The sequence below is a fragment of a genome (genome assembly GCF_019968955.1).
Source record: "MAG: Porospora cf. gigantea A chromosome Unknown PgA_NODE_577_length_14596_cov_337.254, whole genome shotgun sequence".
In the NCBI taxonomy this organism is placed as follows: Eukaryota; Apicomplexa; class Conoidasida; order Eugregarinorida; family Porosporidae; genus Porospora; species Porospora cf. gigantea A.
Genome location: NW_027151776.1, coordinates 1 through 14,596, shown reverse-complemented (window position 1 = coordinate 14,596; position 14,596 = coordinate 1). Strand labels below are relative to the sequence as shown.

Below are 14,596 nucleotides of genomic sequence, written 5' to 3'. Positions count from 1 at the left end.
CTAGTCGTATCAAGACCGTCGCGAAGCAAGCACTGAGTCCATGGTCTCAGGACCTTCTGCAGAAGGGCACCATCAAAACTGACGGGTTCTTGCTACTGCTTGGAGGGCTGACCCAGCAGGAGCGCGCTCCCCTAGAGATGGTCGTGAAGTTCAAGCTGCGGAATCAGAGAGACACGCTCTTCGAGGCACTCTCTGAGTGGCGAGAAGCGGCTACGTTCGGGTTCTGATGACGTGTTCAATGTCCAATCAAACATGGCTGCTCACACGTCACTTAATAGCATATTCCTCATTCTTCAATGGCTGCTGAAACGTTCCTCCAGAAGTTTGGTATTTCACCCGAGTTCGTGGTACAGGCCCCCGGTCGCGTCAACATTATCGGAGAGCATGTAGATCACCAATACTACCCCGTCTTTCCATGCGCAATCAACCACCACATTGATGTGGGCGTCGCGAAGACCCTCACGGGATCTCTGCTGGTGATTCAGCATGCGGAATCAGAGTACGAAACTTTCGACTCAGGGGCGGACTACGCCAACATCCGCGTGGGGCCGAAAGGCACATGGTGGAACTACGTCGTCGCGGCGTACCTTGGCTGTGTGGAGTACTTAATCACCGGCGACATCGAACGCGCTGGGAAGGTCATTGACGGAACGAAAGGACTCGCAGATGCCTGCGTTTCCGCGGAAATACGCGAGCGGCTACCGCGGCTGCGGATTCTGGTTCAGGGGAACGTGCCAATCGCTTCCGGCGTCTCCTCCTCCTCAGCGCTGTGTGTAGCCAGCGCTCTCGCTGTGGGCTCGTGTTTCTGGGGAGTGCTGCCTTTCAATCGGAATCAGCTGGCCGTTCTAGTTACCGAAGCTGAACGACACTCCGGAACTGCTGGCGGTGGAATGGACCAAGCCGCCATCTGCTTGTCTGAGGTGGGCAAGGCCTTGAAGATCGAATTCAAACCCCTCAAAGTGCATTGCAATTGTATGCCTGAAGGCACGAGCCTCGTTGTTGTCAATACTTGCGAGCCCGCAGCGAAGGCTCGCGATGCTCCCTTCATGTACAACAAGCGTGTTTTCGAGCTAAGAGTAGGAGCGTACTTACTGTTGAAACGCGGATGCGACACTCTCGGGTTGGATGCGCCTGCTGACCTCGACGGTGCTGACACCACCTACGTTTTAAGGCAGGTGCAGCAGTACCTGGGGAAATCTCTTGTCGAGATGGCTAACCTGACTAGGGACCTCCTCAAGAGCACATGCATGACGAAGGATGATGTGGAGGCTGTCTTCCCCGACGCAAAGAGACAGACGCTGCTGCAGTACGTGGGGGAGGACGTGTGGTTCCTGAACGACTCGTTCGAGGTGATGCGGCGGTGTTTGCATGTGTTCGAGGAAACCATGCGAGTGGAGGAGTTCGAGGTAGTGTGCAACTCGGAGGCCACCGCCGAAGAGAAGGCTGTGAAACTGGGCGAGCTGATGAACCAGTCGCATGAAAGTCTCACATCTCTCTTCGAATGCTCCAGTGACCAACTCAACAACGTTACCAAGCTGGCCCGCGAGGGGGGTGCTTTTGGGTCCCGTCTGACAGGAGCCGGATGGGGCGGCTGCACTGTGTCGCTGGTCAAAACCGCTGAGGTTGAAAGCTTCATCAAGCACATGGTCGAATCTTACCTCATTCCCGCCCTTCGGTTAAAGATGGAGGGCCAGTCCGACATTGTGATTCCAGTGCCTGCCAAAGGCATTGAGAACGCAACAGTGGAAGACTTCAAAAACCAGGCATTCGCTGTTTTCCCAGGTAAAGGTGTGGAACTGCAGAAAGCCGACGGCAGCGTCATACCTCTCTGTTAATAATTGAGAAAAGTACTCAACATAAAATTGGATTGGAAATTCAAATAAATTTTAAAAACCAAAACTCACATCATCAGCACCTTTCAATATCTCGAACCGCAGATCGCACCGTCCTCGCGTCGAAGCCGCGATTCGACATCGTATCCTGCCGCATTGACCCCCCCTTCGACAGTGATCGTAGGCGACTGCCAACCGTCTGCAGGCGGGTTTTCAGGGTCCGCCCGTCGGCTTTCGGAGGTCTTGAGTCCAGTTGGAGCGCGGGAACGGGCGGGCCGCGCGGAGCCATAACATTATCGTGGTCCCAGACCAGGCCCTCGATGTCGACGTCACGCTCGGTGAACGCTCCCAGAGCATCGGCCTCGGTATCAAGCAAGAGCTCCAAGGGCTGGACATTACGGGGAACACATTTTAGGTGACTTGGCGTCTCAGGGATGTATTCTGTCCTAGAGGTTAAAAAACTCTCGTACGCTTCCAACGCACGGCCATGCAGCATCACTCGAGTGAACGGCAGCATTCGGGACCGCACTTCCGCCATGGGAGCACAGTTTTGTCGGCATCTTTGGACATAGGCCTTCCGGGCGTGAGCCTGAACTCTGACCGTGGGTCGATGTCTGCATTTAGCTGCCTCCTTCAGGCTCTTCAGCTCCCACATGGCTTCGATGAGGTTGACCAGCGGTTCGTACTGCTGCAGCATCAGCCGTTGGACAGCCAGGAAAGCATGCTGGGTCTCCGACTTGAGGAAGATCATAGTTTTTCCGACTTCCCACTCCTTTCCTTGGGTGAATTTTTTGTCCTGGGACATCTGTGTGCACAGGGTCACCGCTAGCTGCTTGACGCGATCCGTGTCCCTCTTAGCATACGCGTCGTTGATGTCGTTAGTGATTCCCATGTTGACGAACCTAAACTGCTGGGCGAATTCGAAGAAACCCCTCTTGTAGCTGAACCCGACCTTCTTCAGCTGCAGCGCCTCCAGGATTGAAAGGGAGAATAGTTGGTTGAGAACCTTTGTCGCGTGGAAATCGTGGTACTTCTTGGTGTCATTAGGCTTCAGACACCGAATGAAGTGCGGTTCAGTCGATAGGATGATCGACATCATCTCGTCCAGCTGCTTTAAGAATTGACTGGCAATCAACTGGCCCTTCGCCAGCTTTCCACGTACCACCTCCACCTCAGAGAACATGGCAGTCACCACAGGGGACTCCGCAGCATGACAGCACTCGGCCAGCTCTGCCTTGAGCAAGTCCATGTTCTTGCCAATGAAACCCGCGGCATCGTACTCAATATCGGAGATGGTGTGTGTGATCTTGAAGCAAGTCTTGCCCCTGTTGCTCAGTGAGAAGACGTTCTTGGCTATAGTCCTGGAACACACGTTCACGAAGTTGGCGTCGGTGTTGCCTTTGGCAACGCAGGCGTCTTCGAGCGCGGAGAACACAGAGCCGCGTTTGCCAATGAGCGCTTCAATGATATGGGCGTTCGAGGTGAATCGCAGCTCTGTCGTAGCGACGCCCTCCTCTCGATAAATGCGCGACTCCTTCTCGAAGACAACATCCGTGAAGTTCTTTTGAAGGAACTCGTTTGTAACGTTGATCAGCAGCTGCTCCAGCGAGTTGTGGTCGAAGACCTCGAAGCCAAATATATCCAGCATGCCCATGAAGACATCGAACCCGGATGGCGGCTCGATTTTGTTGTTCAGTTTAGCGATGATCCACTGGAAGAGCTGGTTGTAGTACGCCTTCGACAAAGAATCCTTCAACATCCGTGCGTCCCCAGACGAAACGCGCTGTCGGATCGTCTCTGTCCCGACCTTACGCTCTGTGACCAAAAAGGCTTCACTGACCTTGATGGTGTTGTTACCCATGAATAGCAAGTCGCACGCGTTCTGGAGCACCTTCTCATCAGCGTCAGAGATCGCTGCCGCTTCCACGCCGTCAAGCTGCACCGATTCGAATGCTACATTGCCGAGCAGCAGCACGCCAGAGACGATGGACCAGATTGCGTCGATCTCACTTTCCGAGAGCTGCATGCTGAGAAACGACTGGCAGACCTCTTCGTACTCCTTACTGTCGTCGATTCCGGGCGCATCGTAGGTGCCTCCACCGATCAAGGACTTGTATTTGGTGACGTCAAGCAGCTTGTACCTTGACTTCAAGCTGGCTGGTGTACTCTTCGTCAGCTGATAAAAGATGTGATATGACCTCTCATCGGCCTCTTGGGAAACAACCCGTACTTTCTCGAGGAGGAACCCCTTCACGGTTCCGTACTCAATACCTCCCTTAGACGCCAGCTGCAACATCATAAACCGACCGAATCGAGAGCTGTTGTTGTTTCGAGACGTCTTCGCGTTGCCAAATGCTTCGAGCACCGGATTAGCAGCCATTATAGCCTTTTGAATGGCCGACTCGCCAGACATGCCGTCGCGAAAAGCAAAGTAGCGCATGCAGTGTTTGGTAGCCTCGGTTTTCCCTGCGCCCGACTCCCCTGTGACAACGATTGCTTGGCTCTTCTTGGCCGTAAACAGGTTGTCCACTGCTTGCCGCGAAATTCCAAAGGTATGGGGCTGCAGGCGCATCAGATCCGGAGCCGTCTTGTACTTCTTGATATCGGTGTCACGACAGTTTCCCAGATCTCGGAACGGGTTGATTGCGATGAGAAGCGGGTCAGCGGTGGTCTGTGTGAATCCTCACATGAGGGCCTACGTAAATCTGGTCTTTCAGGTAGCGCTGCCGGAGAAGGTCTAGAACTGCAGCGGTATTCTCATGTACGAGACTGCCGATGTCCTTGATTGCCTCAACATCGCTGAATTATTATTATGAAGCTTCCCACTCGATATCGTTGGCGTTGAAACACTGCTGGACGGGGACTTTGAAGGGCGTCTGGTCGAGTTTGGAGTCCACGGGGCGTAAAGAGACCGTAGTCGCGTCGGAGTCGGGAAGTACAATACACTTTGTAAAAACAACAGCCTCCTGACCAGCCAGTGGTCCCTTGTCAGTCCAAACGCAGAGGTTCTTCGCCACCTTGCCGCCTATAGTAGCGTTAACCGCGCTGCTAGCGCGCATCAGATACTTAGCTGCTCCCTTGGCTTTGGTTTTTGGAGGCATAACTGACAATTGGCCATTACACGTGGGCCTATTCCAACAAGTACCTAAGACTCATCGGTAAGGAAAGAAAGCTGACTCCCACATGTACGAGTCGAAACAGGTGACATTGTTTGGCTTCATGGTGTAATGTCGTCGAGTTCACTGGGTCCGCCAGTCAAAATGACACAAATCCATGAGACTCCATCAAGCTGGCTCCGACGACAGCGCATCAGGGCTGGGGAGCCTGATCCTAGGCTCGTTGAGGATCCAAGAATATCGGGGCCTCCAAAATGAAAATCAGGTCACACCCAGAAACAATGGCGGGGTGCGAGTGGAGTTGGATCTCCCGGCCTCGTCGGTCGCACCTGACTTGACAGACTGGGGCTACGGGGATTTCGACTTAAATATGTTCGACGACACGACTGTAAACATATTCGACGATACCTGTTTACTTGACGACACGACTGTAAACGGCACCTGTTTACTTGACGACACGACTGTAAACGACACCTGTTTACTTGACGACACGCCTGGAATGGAGGCGGAGCGTAACGATCCGAAGCCGGTTGCATGGGATCCTCTGTTAAGCGCGCATACCCTCGGGGTCGTCAAGGAGGCCAGGTCTCTGAGCGACTGTCTTGCCAGATCTACCATCACCGTCACTGGACCAAGTCTTGGCAATGGAAAACGCACCCATGAGGCGGCTTTCAAAGCTGACCTGGGAACTGAGGCCACCTCACACGTCCGCATTCCGTGGAACGGCGACATGGAGCCGGCCCAACAGAATTTGGACCTGGACACCGTCAACCCCCGCTTGCTGGCTGCGAGTCTCTTCGACACGGAACCCGAGAAACGACCAGACCCCGTACAATCTGGTGGTAGATCCCCTTCAAGGCAGCGGCGCGGTGAGAGGTACACACTTACTAACCGCTGGAACAAGAAAGCCAACAGTTGGGTTGTCCGCTGCTCTCGTGATCAGGCACGAAGGTCGTTCTCCGTCGAGTCCGGCTCGACGTTCCGAGATACGTTCATCGTAGCTGAAGCGTGGAGACTGGGCCACCAGCGCAACCATAGGCTCAGCATCAATGGGCTTCCTCGAGGTGTCAGCTACGACAGACGGACGGCCACGTACCGAGCGCAGTATACCTTTCCGAGCTTCAAGAAAACCTGTGAGTGGTTCAGCGTCGCTGAGCTTGGGATTGAGGGGGCGCTGCGAGCCGCGGTGAATTATCTAGAAGAGCAAGATTGGGTTGTGGCTCGCTCCACTGCTGATAAACGGCTTGGTTCCGATATCGCTGCTTCAACTTCCAAGATTAACGTCACAGCTGATGAAACAGGGTTTCCTGTTGTCACAACTTCTATTGATGACACTGCCGGGAATGAGGCCCCAGAAACAACGATTCTCATGGCTGACCACAACAGCAAACCTAGGAATGCTCGGGATGCCAGTGTGAGTTGTTGGAATTACGTTCGTCCTGGCACCTCTGGCGAGCAGGAACCGCTCATTCAAGCAATAACTACTATCGATGACACAGCTGGGAATGAGGCCCCAGAAACAACGATTCTCATGGCTGACGACAACAGCAAACCTAGGAATGCTCGGGATGCCAGTGTGAGTTGTTGGAATTACGTTCGTGACGTTCACTGGTTGGTGGACCGCCGCTGCTGGGCTGTGATCGGTCAAAACGCCAAGGAACCGAAATTGTTCCACGCAGGCACCGCGGGCGAGAAGGAAGCGCTCATTCAAGCAGCAATCTGGCGTCAGAAGTTAATGCGAACCAAGCAGAAACGCTCACGCCGAGGCATCAACTGGAATACGCAGCGCCAGTGTTGGTCTGTGCAGAAGAGTATCGTGTCCAAGGCGAAGGTCTTCTATGCAACCGGCATAGGTCAAGAAGCAGCATTTGCCGTCGCCACCAAATACCAGAAAGAGCAAGACGTGCTGGTTGCACGCCATGGAGTAGAGCACCTGCTCTTGGAACTTCAGCGCACCACCGAAGACCCCATTGCCCATCTGAAGCAACAGCTGAGTTGCAAGATCCCTGCACGCTCCGTACAGACGAAACGCAGGCTCAGCCAACGTGATGAAAACATGGTGCGACAGGTAAATTGGTGCCCTGACACCGAAACGTGGAAGCTTTTCCGGGACAATCGTCGTCGCGTGGACATCCGCAGAGTGTTCCCCGTCGGTAATGGATTGCGGAAGGAGGCGTTGGTGGATGCAGTAACCTGGCAGCTGACGTGTGGACGGGCAGCTGATGGGTCATCTTCCAAATCCGGCTACAGCGGCATTATGTGGTGCGGAAACACACACGGATGGCGTGTTAAGGCCTTTGAGCAAGATATGAAATTTTTTATGGCCGGTGATGACCCTCTAGAAGCGAAGGAGAGAGCCATCGATTGGCTTTACGAGCATGATCGGAGGAAAGCGTGCCTACTGGTGGAGCAGTACGCTTCTGAACACCAAAAAGCAGTGTGGTCGCAGTAGACACCACACGGGCGGCATGTGGTGCGGAGACACACACGGATGGCGTGTTAAGGCCTTTGAGCATGATATGAAATTCTTTATGGCCGGTGATGACCCTCTAGAAGTTGATTGGCTCTGCGCACGATCGAAAGAAAGGCAAAAGCAGTGTTGTCGATCATAAACAAACTATAAACTTCTCAAAGCCACTTCGTTATGCACGTTAAACCTTAGCCTCGTCGCCTTTTTGGATTACCGCAGCTGGCTCCATGTAGAAAAACCATATCTGACAGAATAGAATGCTCATCAAGCATGCCGCACAAACGAGCAAGAGCCACGCCCCTTGATGGTCATAAAGGCTGGGCGTCATAAGCGATGCGATGAAGGCCGCAACGACTCCTACGCACAGGCAAATCGCAGTAAACAACCCACGGATTTGCACTGGATAGATAGTAGGAACGTAGGCGAAGGTCAGCAGAGTAGCAACAGAAAACCCCAACATGAATGCGAGGAGGAAGCCGGTGAACTCTAGCCATTTCAAATCGAACTGGGCGCCGCAGAAGACAAGGAGGGCCATAAGGAGAAGTCCAGGGGTCTGCACCACGTACCCAGCCTTTTGAATCCAAAGAGTGTCCTTGTGATATAGCAGCGGTAGAGAGCCTACCATGAAAACAATCCCGACGGCTCCAAACAAGGTGCTACCCCAGGCAGTTCCCTGGAATCCTTCCAGACCGAGCGTGTCGCGAGAAACAAGAGGGGCGGACATGATGAACCCGTAAAGAACGACATTGATGACAAGCATAATGACAACTCCATAGAGAAGTCGGAGTAGGTTGTTGGGAGACCACAGTTTCACCTGAGCTGGCTGGGATACTGCGCCTGACGTAAAACTGGCAGACAGCTGCGAGAGCGATGTCGGCTCAACGTGGGCAGCAGCATCACTTGCATTTGCCAGCTCAAGCTTGGCAGCCATAGCTGCCTGATACTCAGGAGAATCTTCTGTTCTGAGGATGCCAATGTACGAGAACACGGCAGGGATAAAGACGAATCCAAAGGTAAACCTCCACAACAGCGTGTAGGGTACTCCACAGGTGTCTAAAATGGCAGTCCACAACGGCACGAGCGTCAGTGAAACGCTCATAAACATGACAGTAAATGTAGATCTCAACGTGCGAGCCTCCGCGTTGACGGCACCCTCCACGGCCAGAGCCATCGTGATAGGATTGCACCCACTGCCCCCAACCCCCGCGATGAAACGGCCGACGTACATCAAACCTATGAGGACATCAGGTGACGGAGACCAAAAGAGGTACATGGCATGCCCTAGCAGTTGTAGCGTCATCATCACTAGGATTCCTACTTTTCGGCCCTTCCAATCAGCCAGAGCTCCGCCGAGCAGTTGGCCAATAATGCCTCCAATGAGAACGATACTAGAAAGGCTGTTGACGTAGGGAGCCAAAGCATCCTTGTACACCGGATCTAGGAGTAAAGCTTGGGAGCCCAAGCCTACCGAACTGGAGGTGCAACCACTGGTCAGCCAGATCATACATGGCGTGATGAGCGTGGGCAAGTCAATGAGTTGCAAGAGTGTAACATGCTCATCCTCTTTGGCATCGTCACTGGCATCATCAGAACCGGAGACGCCGCTGAATGTGGTTGACGAGTTGTCGGTTGACATGGTGCATTTAATGTGGGTTTGTTTGTTCTAACTCTATATCTGCCACATGAAACATTTTCCTTACGTCAGTGTGGAGTCTAAAGCGTCGGGGTGATTCCAGAGGAAGTTTAGGACGTCAGGGCAGGTCGTTCCATTGAATTGAGTAGCATTCGTGTCTGAGCAAGACTTACTCACATATGCTCACTTGGTGGCAAAAAACAAGCAGACGCTCGAGAGAAAGCTCCAATTTGTGAAGCAGTTGAAACTTTTTAAAATGACTGTAAAAGCCAGATCAGATCAAACTTTTGACGATTCGTCTTGGCTTGTCCGAATGTGTACTACAGCCGCTGGCGTCACGTACAAAAACCAGATCTGGCAGAACAGAATGCTTGTCAGGCAGGCTACGGTAACCAGGACCAACCACGGCCCTTGGCTGTCGTATATCTTGGGTGAGAATATCGACGACGCAAAAGCCGCGATGACTGAAATGCATAGGCAAATCGCAGTAAAGAGTCCTCGAATTTGTACCGGAAAAATAGTCGGAACATAGGAGAAGGACAAGATGGGGGCACCCGAGTAACTTACCATGAACGCGACGAGGAAACCAACAAACTCCAGCCAGCTTACCTCGAAATGGCCGGCGCCGTAGACCACAAGGCCGAACACAAGTACAGTAGGAGTCTGCAACGCGTAGCCGGCCTTTTGGATCCAAAGATTGTCCTTACGCATAAGAAGAGGTATACTGCAGGCCATGGAGACACATCCAGCGAACCCAAAAATGGCGCTGCCCCACGCAGTGCCCTGGAATCCTTGCAGGCCCAGCGAGTCACGGGAAACAAGCGGAGCACACATCACGAACCCGTAAAGACTCATGTTAATGATGGACATGGCTACGACTCCATAGAGGAGTCGGGCAAGGTTGCTGCTTGAGCACATCCTCACATGTATTGGTGCGTGGCTCAACCCGCTGGAAAAACTGCCAGACATCGACCGCGAGGTCTGCTCAACGAGAGCAGCAGCGGCTTCACTTGCCTTTGTCGCCTCAAGCTTAGCAGCCTTTGCCGCCTCAAGCTTGGCAGCCTTTGCCGCTCGGAACTCGGTGGAATCGTCTGTTCTCAGGATACCGATGGTAGCAAACACAGCAGGAATAAACGTGGATCCAAAGGTGAATCTCCACAACAGCGTGTAGGGTAATCCACAGCTGTCTAAAATGGCAGTCCACAACGGCACGACCGCTAATGAGACGTTCATAAACATGACAGTAAATGTAGATCTCAACGTGCGAGCCTCCGCGTTGACGGCACCCTCCACGGCCAGAGCCATCGTGATAGGATTGCACCCACTGCCCCCAACCCCCGCAACCAAACGGCCGACGTACATCAAACCTATGAGGACATGAGGTGATGGAGACCAAAAGAGGTACATGGAATGCCCTAACAGTTGTAGAGTCATCATCACCAGGATTCCTACTTTACGGCCCTTCCAATCAGCCAGAGCTCCGCCGATCAGTTGGCCAAAAATGCCTCCAATGAGAACGATACTAGACACGGTGTTGATGTGTGGAGCCAAGGCATCCTTATACACCGGATCTAGGAGTAAAGCCTGTGAGCCTATTCCCATCGAACTGGAGGTGCAACTACTGGTCAGCCATAGCATGCACGGCGTAAAAAGCGTCGGAAAGTCAATGAGTTGCGTGAGGGTGACCGGCTCTTTAACGTTATCGTCAGCACTTCTAGCGCTGGCAGCACTTGTAGCGCTGGCAGCAGAAAGAGCAATGCTGGATGATTCATCGCTAGCTGCGGCTACCATTAATGTCCCAATTGGGGTTTGTCTGTAACGTAGACCACAGAGCCCACACTGTATTTAAGTGACGGGTAAACACGTGTCACTACCTCGTAAATACCAAGATTTCGTCGTACCGATTTCGTAGTATGGATGTTTAGAGGATAGGGATTTTCCTGGAGAGTACAAAGGAACTTCCCCCGTTATTGACAATTCCCCTTGTGCTGCTCAGATCATACGCTACTAGGGCTTTCGAACTATACGTAAAGGTTGGGGAATTCTAAACTTCATGTGGTGTGGAGTTTCAAATTTGAAGTTACCGTAAGAGGCTGCATCGTTGACCCCAGTTCGGCCATCGCCAGGTTGAGCCCCTCGTGTTGGCATTCTTCCTCCTTCTGGAGCTGCTGGTCCAGCAGCCACAGCCTCATGAAGTCCCCAGGGGACTCTGTCCGCTTTACGTAATTCATGTACTCGTGGTGGTGACTGAGAAGGTCGTGCCGGCGCTCGATAAGTGTCTCGGCAGAGAGAACGCTCACCATTTCCTCACGCACCCGGGACTCTACCTGCTCCTCGGCGTTGTGTCGTGCCTGGTCGATGCTGGTGAGGCTGTCGCGTGCCTCGTTCTCTGTTTGCCTGATGGCGCTGTCCACTGCAGCGAGCAGCGAGGCGATGTGCGCCTTCCGGGCTTCAATGACTGGGTAGTTTTCCAGAGAGGCGGCTACTGCCTCTCGATAGGTCTCCTCCAAGGAGACCAACGTCTCGTCTCCGTCATGTTTGTGTGCGCCCAAACACTCTTGGCAGCAAGCCACCTCACACAAAACGCAGTACAAGCTGTTGTCTCGTTCAGGGTGCATACGACAACGCCCCTTCGCAGTCACAGACTCGTGAACTGGAATTCGTCTGTGAATGGCAGCGATACGATTGCAGTGCACCAGACCATCGCATTCTCTGCAGAGGAGACTTTGGTCTGCCTCACACCATAAATCAGCGCGGGACTCGTTGCAGTTCGCACACAGGCTCACTGCGAAATGTTCAGCATCGACCGGCTCGTAAATAGCCTCCACATAGTAACGCGACAAGATCTGGCTGGCGTCGAACACAAGGTAGTCGTTCCGAAATACGCAGTCAGGTAGAATTTTTAATTCGCCGTCGGAAGAGGTGATCAATACCGGAAACTCTGGGGTGTTCTGCACGTAGAAGCTCTCGATCATGGGCGACTGGCTGCCCAGTCGCAGCTCCGCCTCCTCGTAGGAGCTCACAGGCTGCATCGGTCCGACTCCCACAGAGCACAGGATCAACTTGAGCTGCACAGGATGAGCTCCCATCCCCTCTCGTAGTTGCCTCACGTCAGATTCGCCGTCCTCAGTCACGTGCACGTTGCCGAACGAGACTCGAAGGCCCGAATCAGAAACCACCAGCCCTCGCTTGGCGACAGCCTGCACAGTATCTTGGCCTTTTTTAAGTTCAATCCAGCATGGAAGTCGGAGGCTTTTATGCGTCCTTGTATCGAATCTATGTCGAAGATCTTTCGATTCGATTGAGGTGAGCTTCTGCAGGCGCACTCTGGACGATCTGGTGCACAGCATGAGGTAGTGCTCGACCCACTCCCAAACGGTGGATCCGTAGGGAATCGAATGCATCCAGATTCACCAAATATCTGTCACGTACGAATGAATCGCTCCTCTGTCTTCCTGCCCTACACCATCGGACAGCAAGTCCCGGAGGCTCACTTTGTGTTCCAAGACCTTGGACGCATAGCAATCGCGGAGGTGTTCCAAAAGGGCGGCCTTCTACTTGGCGTGCCTGGCGCTTTCCTGCCCACGTCCTCTGACGAGATCATCTCAGCGATTCGAGATCGATACTCAGAACTGTCGTCGTTGGGAGTCCCGACTATTTGTTGCGTCGCTCCTAACGACCCCTACGTCCTCAAAGCCTGGGCGAAGATGCTTCAGATCGAGCCCATTATTACTTTGCTCAGCGATCCTCCGAACTTCTTGGCGCATGCAATGGGTATGATCGACAACCTCGACGCCGTGGGATTGGGTGAACGCCCATCGCTGTTTGCTGTGGTGTTGGGTGAGAACGCCACCATTCAGTGCATTCTTATTGGGCCTCGACTCACATTCGGAGCGCTGCTGTTTGAGGCTGGAAAGGTCTTTGGCGGCAGCTTCGACATCGAGAACAGAATGGACACATACGTGGACGCGTTTGCGGATCGGATTCCAACTCTCACCAACCACCTAACACAGGTATTTGGAGGAGGGGACGACGACGAGACTGGCAGCCTGGACGGTGGTCGTCGCTGGGACTACTCTCAGCAAGGACACGACTGGGCCATTGCTGCAAAGACGCCCACCAGACAGAGCCCGATAGACATAAACACCAGCACCAATGAGCAGGCTTCCCCGCGCATGGAACTAGTGTTCCACTACGACCACCACCTAACCCCTGAAGAGACACTTGGGCTCCGGATGAACGCGGAGGACTTGACGGCTGTGGCGCCCCAGACTCTGCTGCCGGGGGCCTACAAGTCCATCGTTGACAAGGAGAGGGGCATATACCAGGTGCACGGAACTGAGGCCGAGAACGACCGTTACAACCCTCCGTTCATGCCTGTAGCTCCCTTTGGGTGTCTGATCGAAACTCGTGACCGAAGATGGTCGCTCTACAACATAGATCTGCACATGCCCGCTGAGCACCTGCTGGACGGTTGTCGGCACGTGCTCGAGGTGCAGCTGGTGCATCAACGCGTGCCGTCGGCAGCTTCGGTATCCGCCTCCTTCTCGGAGGACGACTTGCCTCAGGACCTGGACGGTAAGAGTCGTAGGGCGGCGACACGTAGACTTGGAGGCGTTCGAAGCCAAGATGGTCGTCTCGTTGCTGTTCGAGGCGAGTGATAACGCTCCTGAAAGTCCTCTGGATCGCATACTGGAGAACGAGATCTGCGAGTTCAAGCCTGGGTCCCCGCCTAACCTACAAGATCTGATCGAGCAAGCGGACGATGACTTCATTGTGTACGACGGCAGCGCCACGCGACCGCCTTGCCAAGAAAACTATACCTGGTACGTAGCTCGCAGGCCTTTGCTGGTGAGGACCGCGTTGTTGAAGATCTTGCGAGGCAGGCTCGGAGTCGGAAACTATAGGGAGCAGCAGGCCTCTCAGCCAGTCAGAAGCGCCACCACGTCTATACAGTGAACTGAGTGATGAGGTGCCTGCTGTGTTGCGGAACTCGAAAGAGGCTTGCGAATCCTGCCGTTGAAAACAACGATATTCATGAGCAAACGTGACTTGTCTACATGCTGCGCGCTACTGTTTAGCACCGAGGTCACGACTAGCTTTGGTGAGCAAGTCGTGGTCGTTGGCAATATCGCGGAGTTGGGAGAATGGAATCCTCCTGCGGGTCTGAAGCTGACCACTTCCTCGGATGTCTATCCGCTTTGGCATTCCAGTAGACCGGTCTATGTGGAGCCAAGAACACATGTACAGTACCAGTTCGCAGTTCTTGACTCTAGAGGTACCGTACTGCGGTGGCTTTCTCAGGAAAGCGTCGACGTGACTCCCGAAAATCCTGGAACCTGCAACCTGGGATCCGAGAAGGAGACGGATTCCCTTAGCTCTCCAGACAACACGGCCTCGCACCCTCTGGAGTTTTTGTTGCAGCGCACGAACGCGGACACATTGCAGGCTTTGGACTCCGGCACGCCTTCAATTGATACCATGGCCATCGATGACGAGGACGACATGCAAGGGTGAGCCCGAACGACATCTCCTAAGCAGAAAT

At 53.6% G+C, this 14,596-nt stretch overlaps 8 protein-coding genes across 12 annotated transcripts; 4 read left to right on the top strand and 4 right to left on the bottom strand.

Annotated features, from left to right (window-relative positions):
• Positions 1-296: 296 nt before the first annotated feature.
• On the top strand, positions 297-1,835 carry KVP18_002640 (uncharacterized protein; the record flags this gene model as incomplete). Its single annotated transcript, XM_067953689.1, has 1 exon — positions 297-1,835. The coding sequence occupies one exon, from the start codon at positions 297-299 to the stop codon at positions 1,833-1,835; it is 1,539 nt and encodes a 512-aa protein (XP_067807647.1).
• A 73-nt stretch (positions 1,836-1,908) lies between these two features.
• On the bottom strand, positions 1,909-4,933 carry KVP18_002642 (uncharacterized protein; the record flags this gene model as incomplete). Its single annotated transcript, XM_067953692.1, has 3 exons — positions 1,909-4,503; positions 4,532-4,631; positions 4,659-4,933. 3 exons carry the CDS (start codon positions 4,931-4,933, stop codon positions 1,909-1,911), a joined length of 2,970 nt encoding a protein of 989 aa, XP_067807650.1.
• A 385-nt stretch (positions 4,934-5,318) lies between these two features.
• On the top strand, positions 5,319-7,400 carry KVP18_002644 (uncharacterized protein; the record flags this gene model as incomplete). Its single annotated transcript, XM_067953695.1, has 1 exon — positions 5,319-7,400. The coding sequence occupies one exon, from the start codon at positions 5,319-5,321 to the stop codon at positions 7,398-7,400; it is 2,082 nt and encodes a 693-aa protein (XP_067807653.1).
• A 199-nt stretch (positions 7,401-7,599) lies between these two features.
• On the bottom strand, positions 7,600-9,054 carry KVP18_002638 (uncharacterized protein; the record flags this gene model as incomplete). Its single annotated transcript, XM_067953686.1, has 1 exon — positions 7,600-9,054. The coding sequence occupies one exon, from the start codon at positions 9,052-9,054 to the stop codon at positions 7,600-7,602; it is 1,455 nt and encodes a 484-aa protein (XP_067807644.1).
• A 276-nt stretch (positions 9,055-9,330) lies between these two features.
• KVP18_002637 (uncharacterized protein) lies at positions 9,331-10,842 on the bottom strand (the record flags this gene model as incomplete). Of its 2 annotated transcripts, none has more annotated exons than XM_067953685.1 (1): positions 9,331-10,842. In XM_067953685.1, one exon carries the CDS (start codon positions 10,840-10,842, stop codon positions 9,331-9,333), a length of 1,512 nt encoding a protein of 503 aa, XP_067807643.1. The 2 variants fall into 2 exon arrangements, with proteins under 2 accessions (XP_067807643.1, XP_067807642.1); XM_067953684.1 differs by having other exon boundaries at positions 9,331-10,653.
• Positions 10,843-11,102: 260 nt separating this feature from the next.
• KVP18_002639 (uncharacterized protein) lies at positions 11,103-12,455 on the bottom strand (the record flags this gene model as incomplete). Of its 2 annotated transcripts, none has more annotated exons than XM_067953687.1 (1): positions 11,103-12,455. In XM_067953687.1, the coding sequence occupies one exon, from the start codon at positions 12,453-12,455 to the stop codon at positions 11,103-11,105; it is 1,353 nt and encodes a 450-aa protein (XP_067807645.1). The 2 variants fall into 2 exon arrangements, with proteins under 2 accessions (XP_067807645.1, XP_067807646.1); XM_067953688.1 differs by having other exon boundaries at positions 11,103-12,401.
• A 30-nt stretch (positions 12,456-12,485) lies between these two features.
• Positions 12,486-14,010, top strand: KVP18_002643 (uncharacterized protein; the record flags this gene model as incomplete). 2 transcript variants are annotated; one of them, XM_067953693.1, is made up of 2 exons in its annotated part: positions 12,486-13,629; positions 13,658-14,010. In XM_067953693.1, the coding sequence occupies 2 exons, from the start codon at positions 12,486-12,488 to the stop codon at positions 14,008-14,010; spliced, it is 1,497 nt and encodes a 498-aa protein (XP_067807651.1).
• A 78-nt stretch (positions 14,011-14,088) lies between these two features.
• Positions 14,089-14,568, top strand: KVP18_002641 (uncharacterized protein; the record flags this gene model as incomplete). Of its 2 annotated transcripts, none has more annotated exons than XM_067953691.1 (1): positions 14,089-14,568. In XM_067953691.1, one exon carries the CDS (start codon positions 14,089-14,091, stop codon positions 14,566-14,568), a length of 480 nt encoding a protein of 159 aa, XP_067807649.1. The 2 variants fall into 2 exon arrangements, with proteins under 2 accessions (XP_067807649.1, XP_067807648.1); XM_067953690.1 differs by having other exon boundaries at positions 14,089-14,564.
• Between the last annotated feature and the right edge of the window lie 28 nt (positions 14,569-14,596).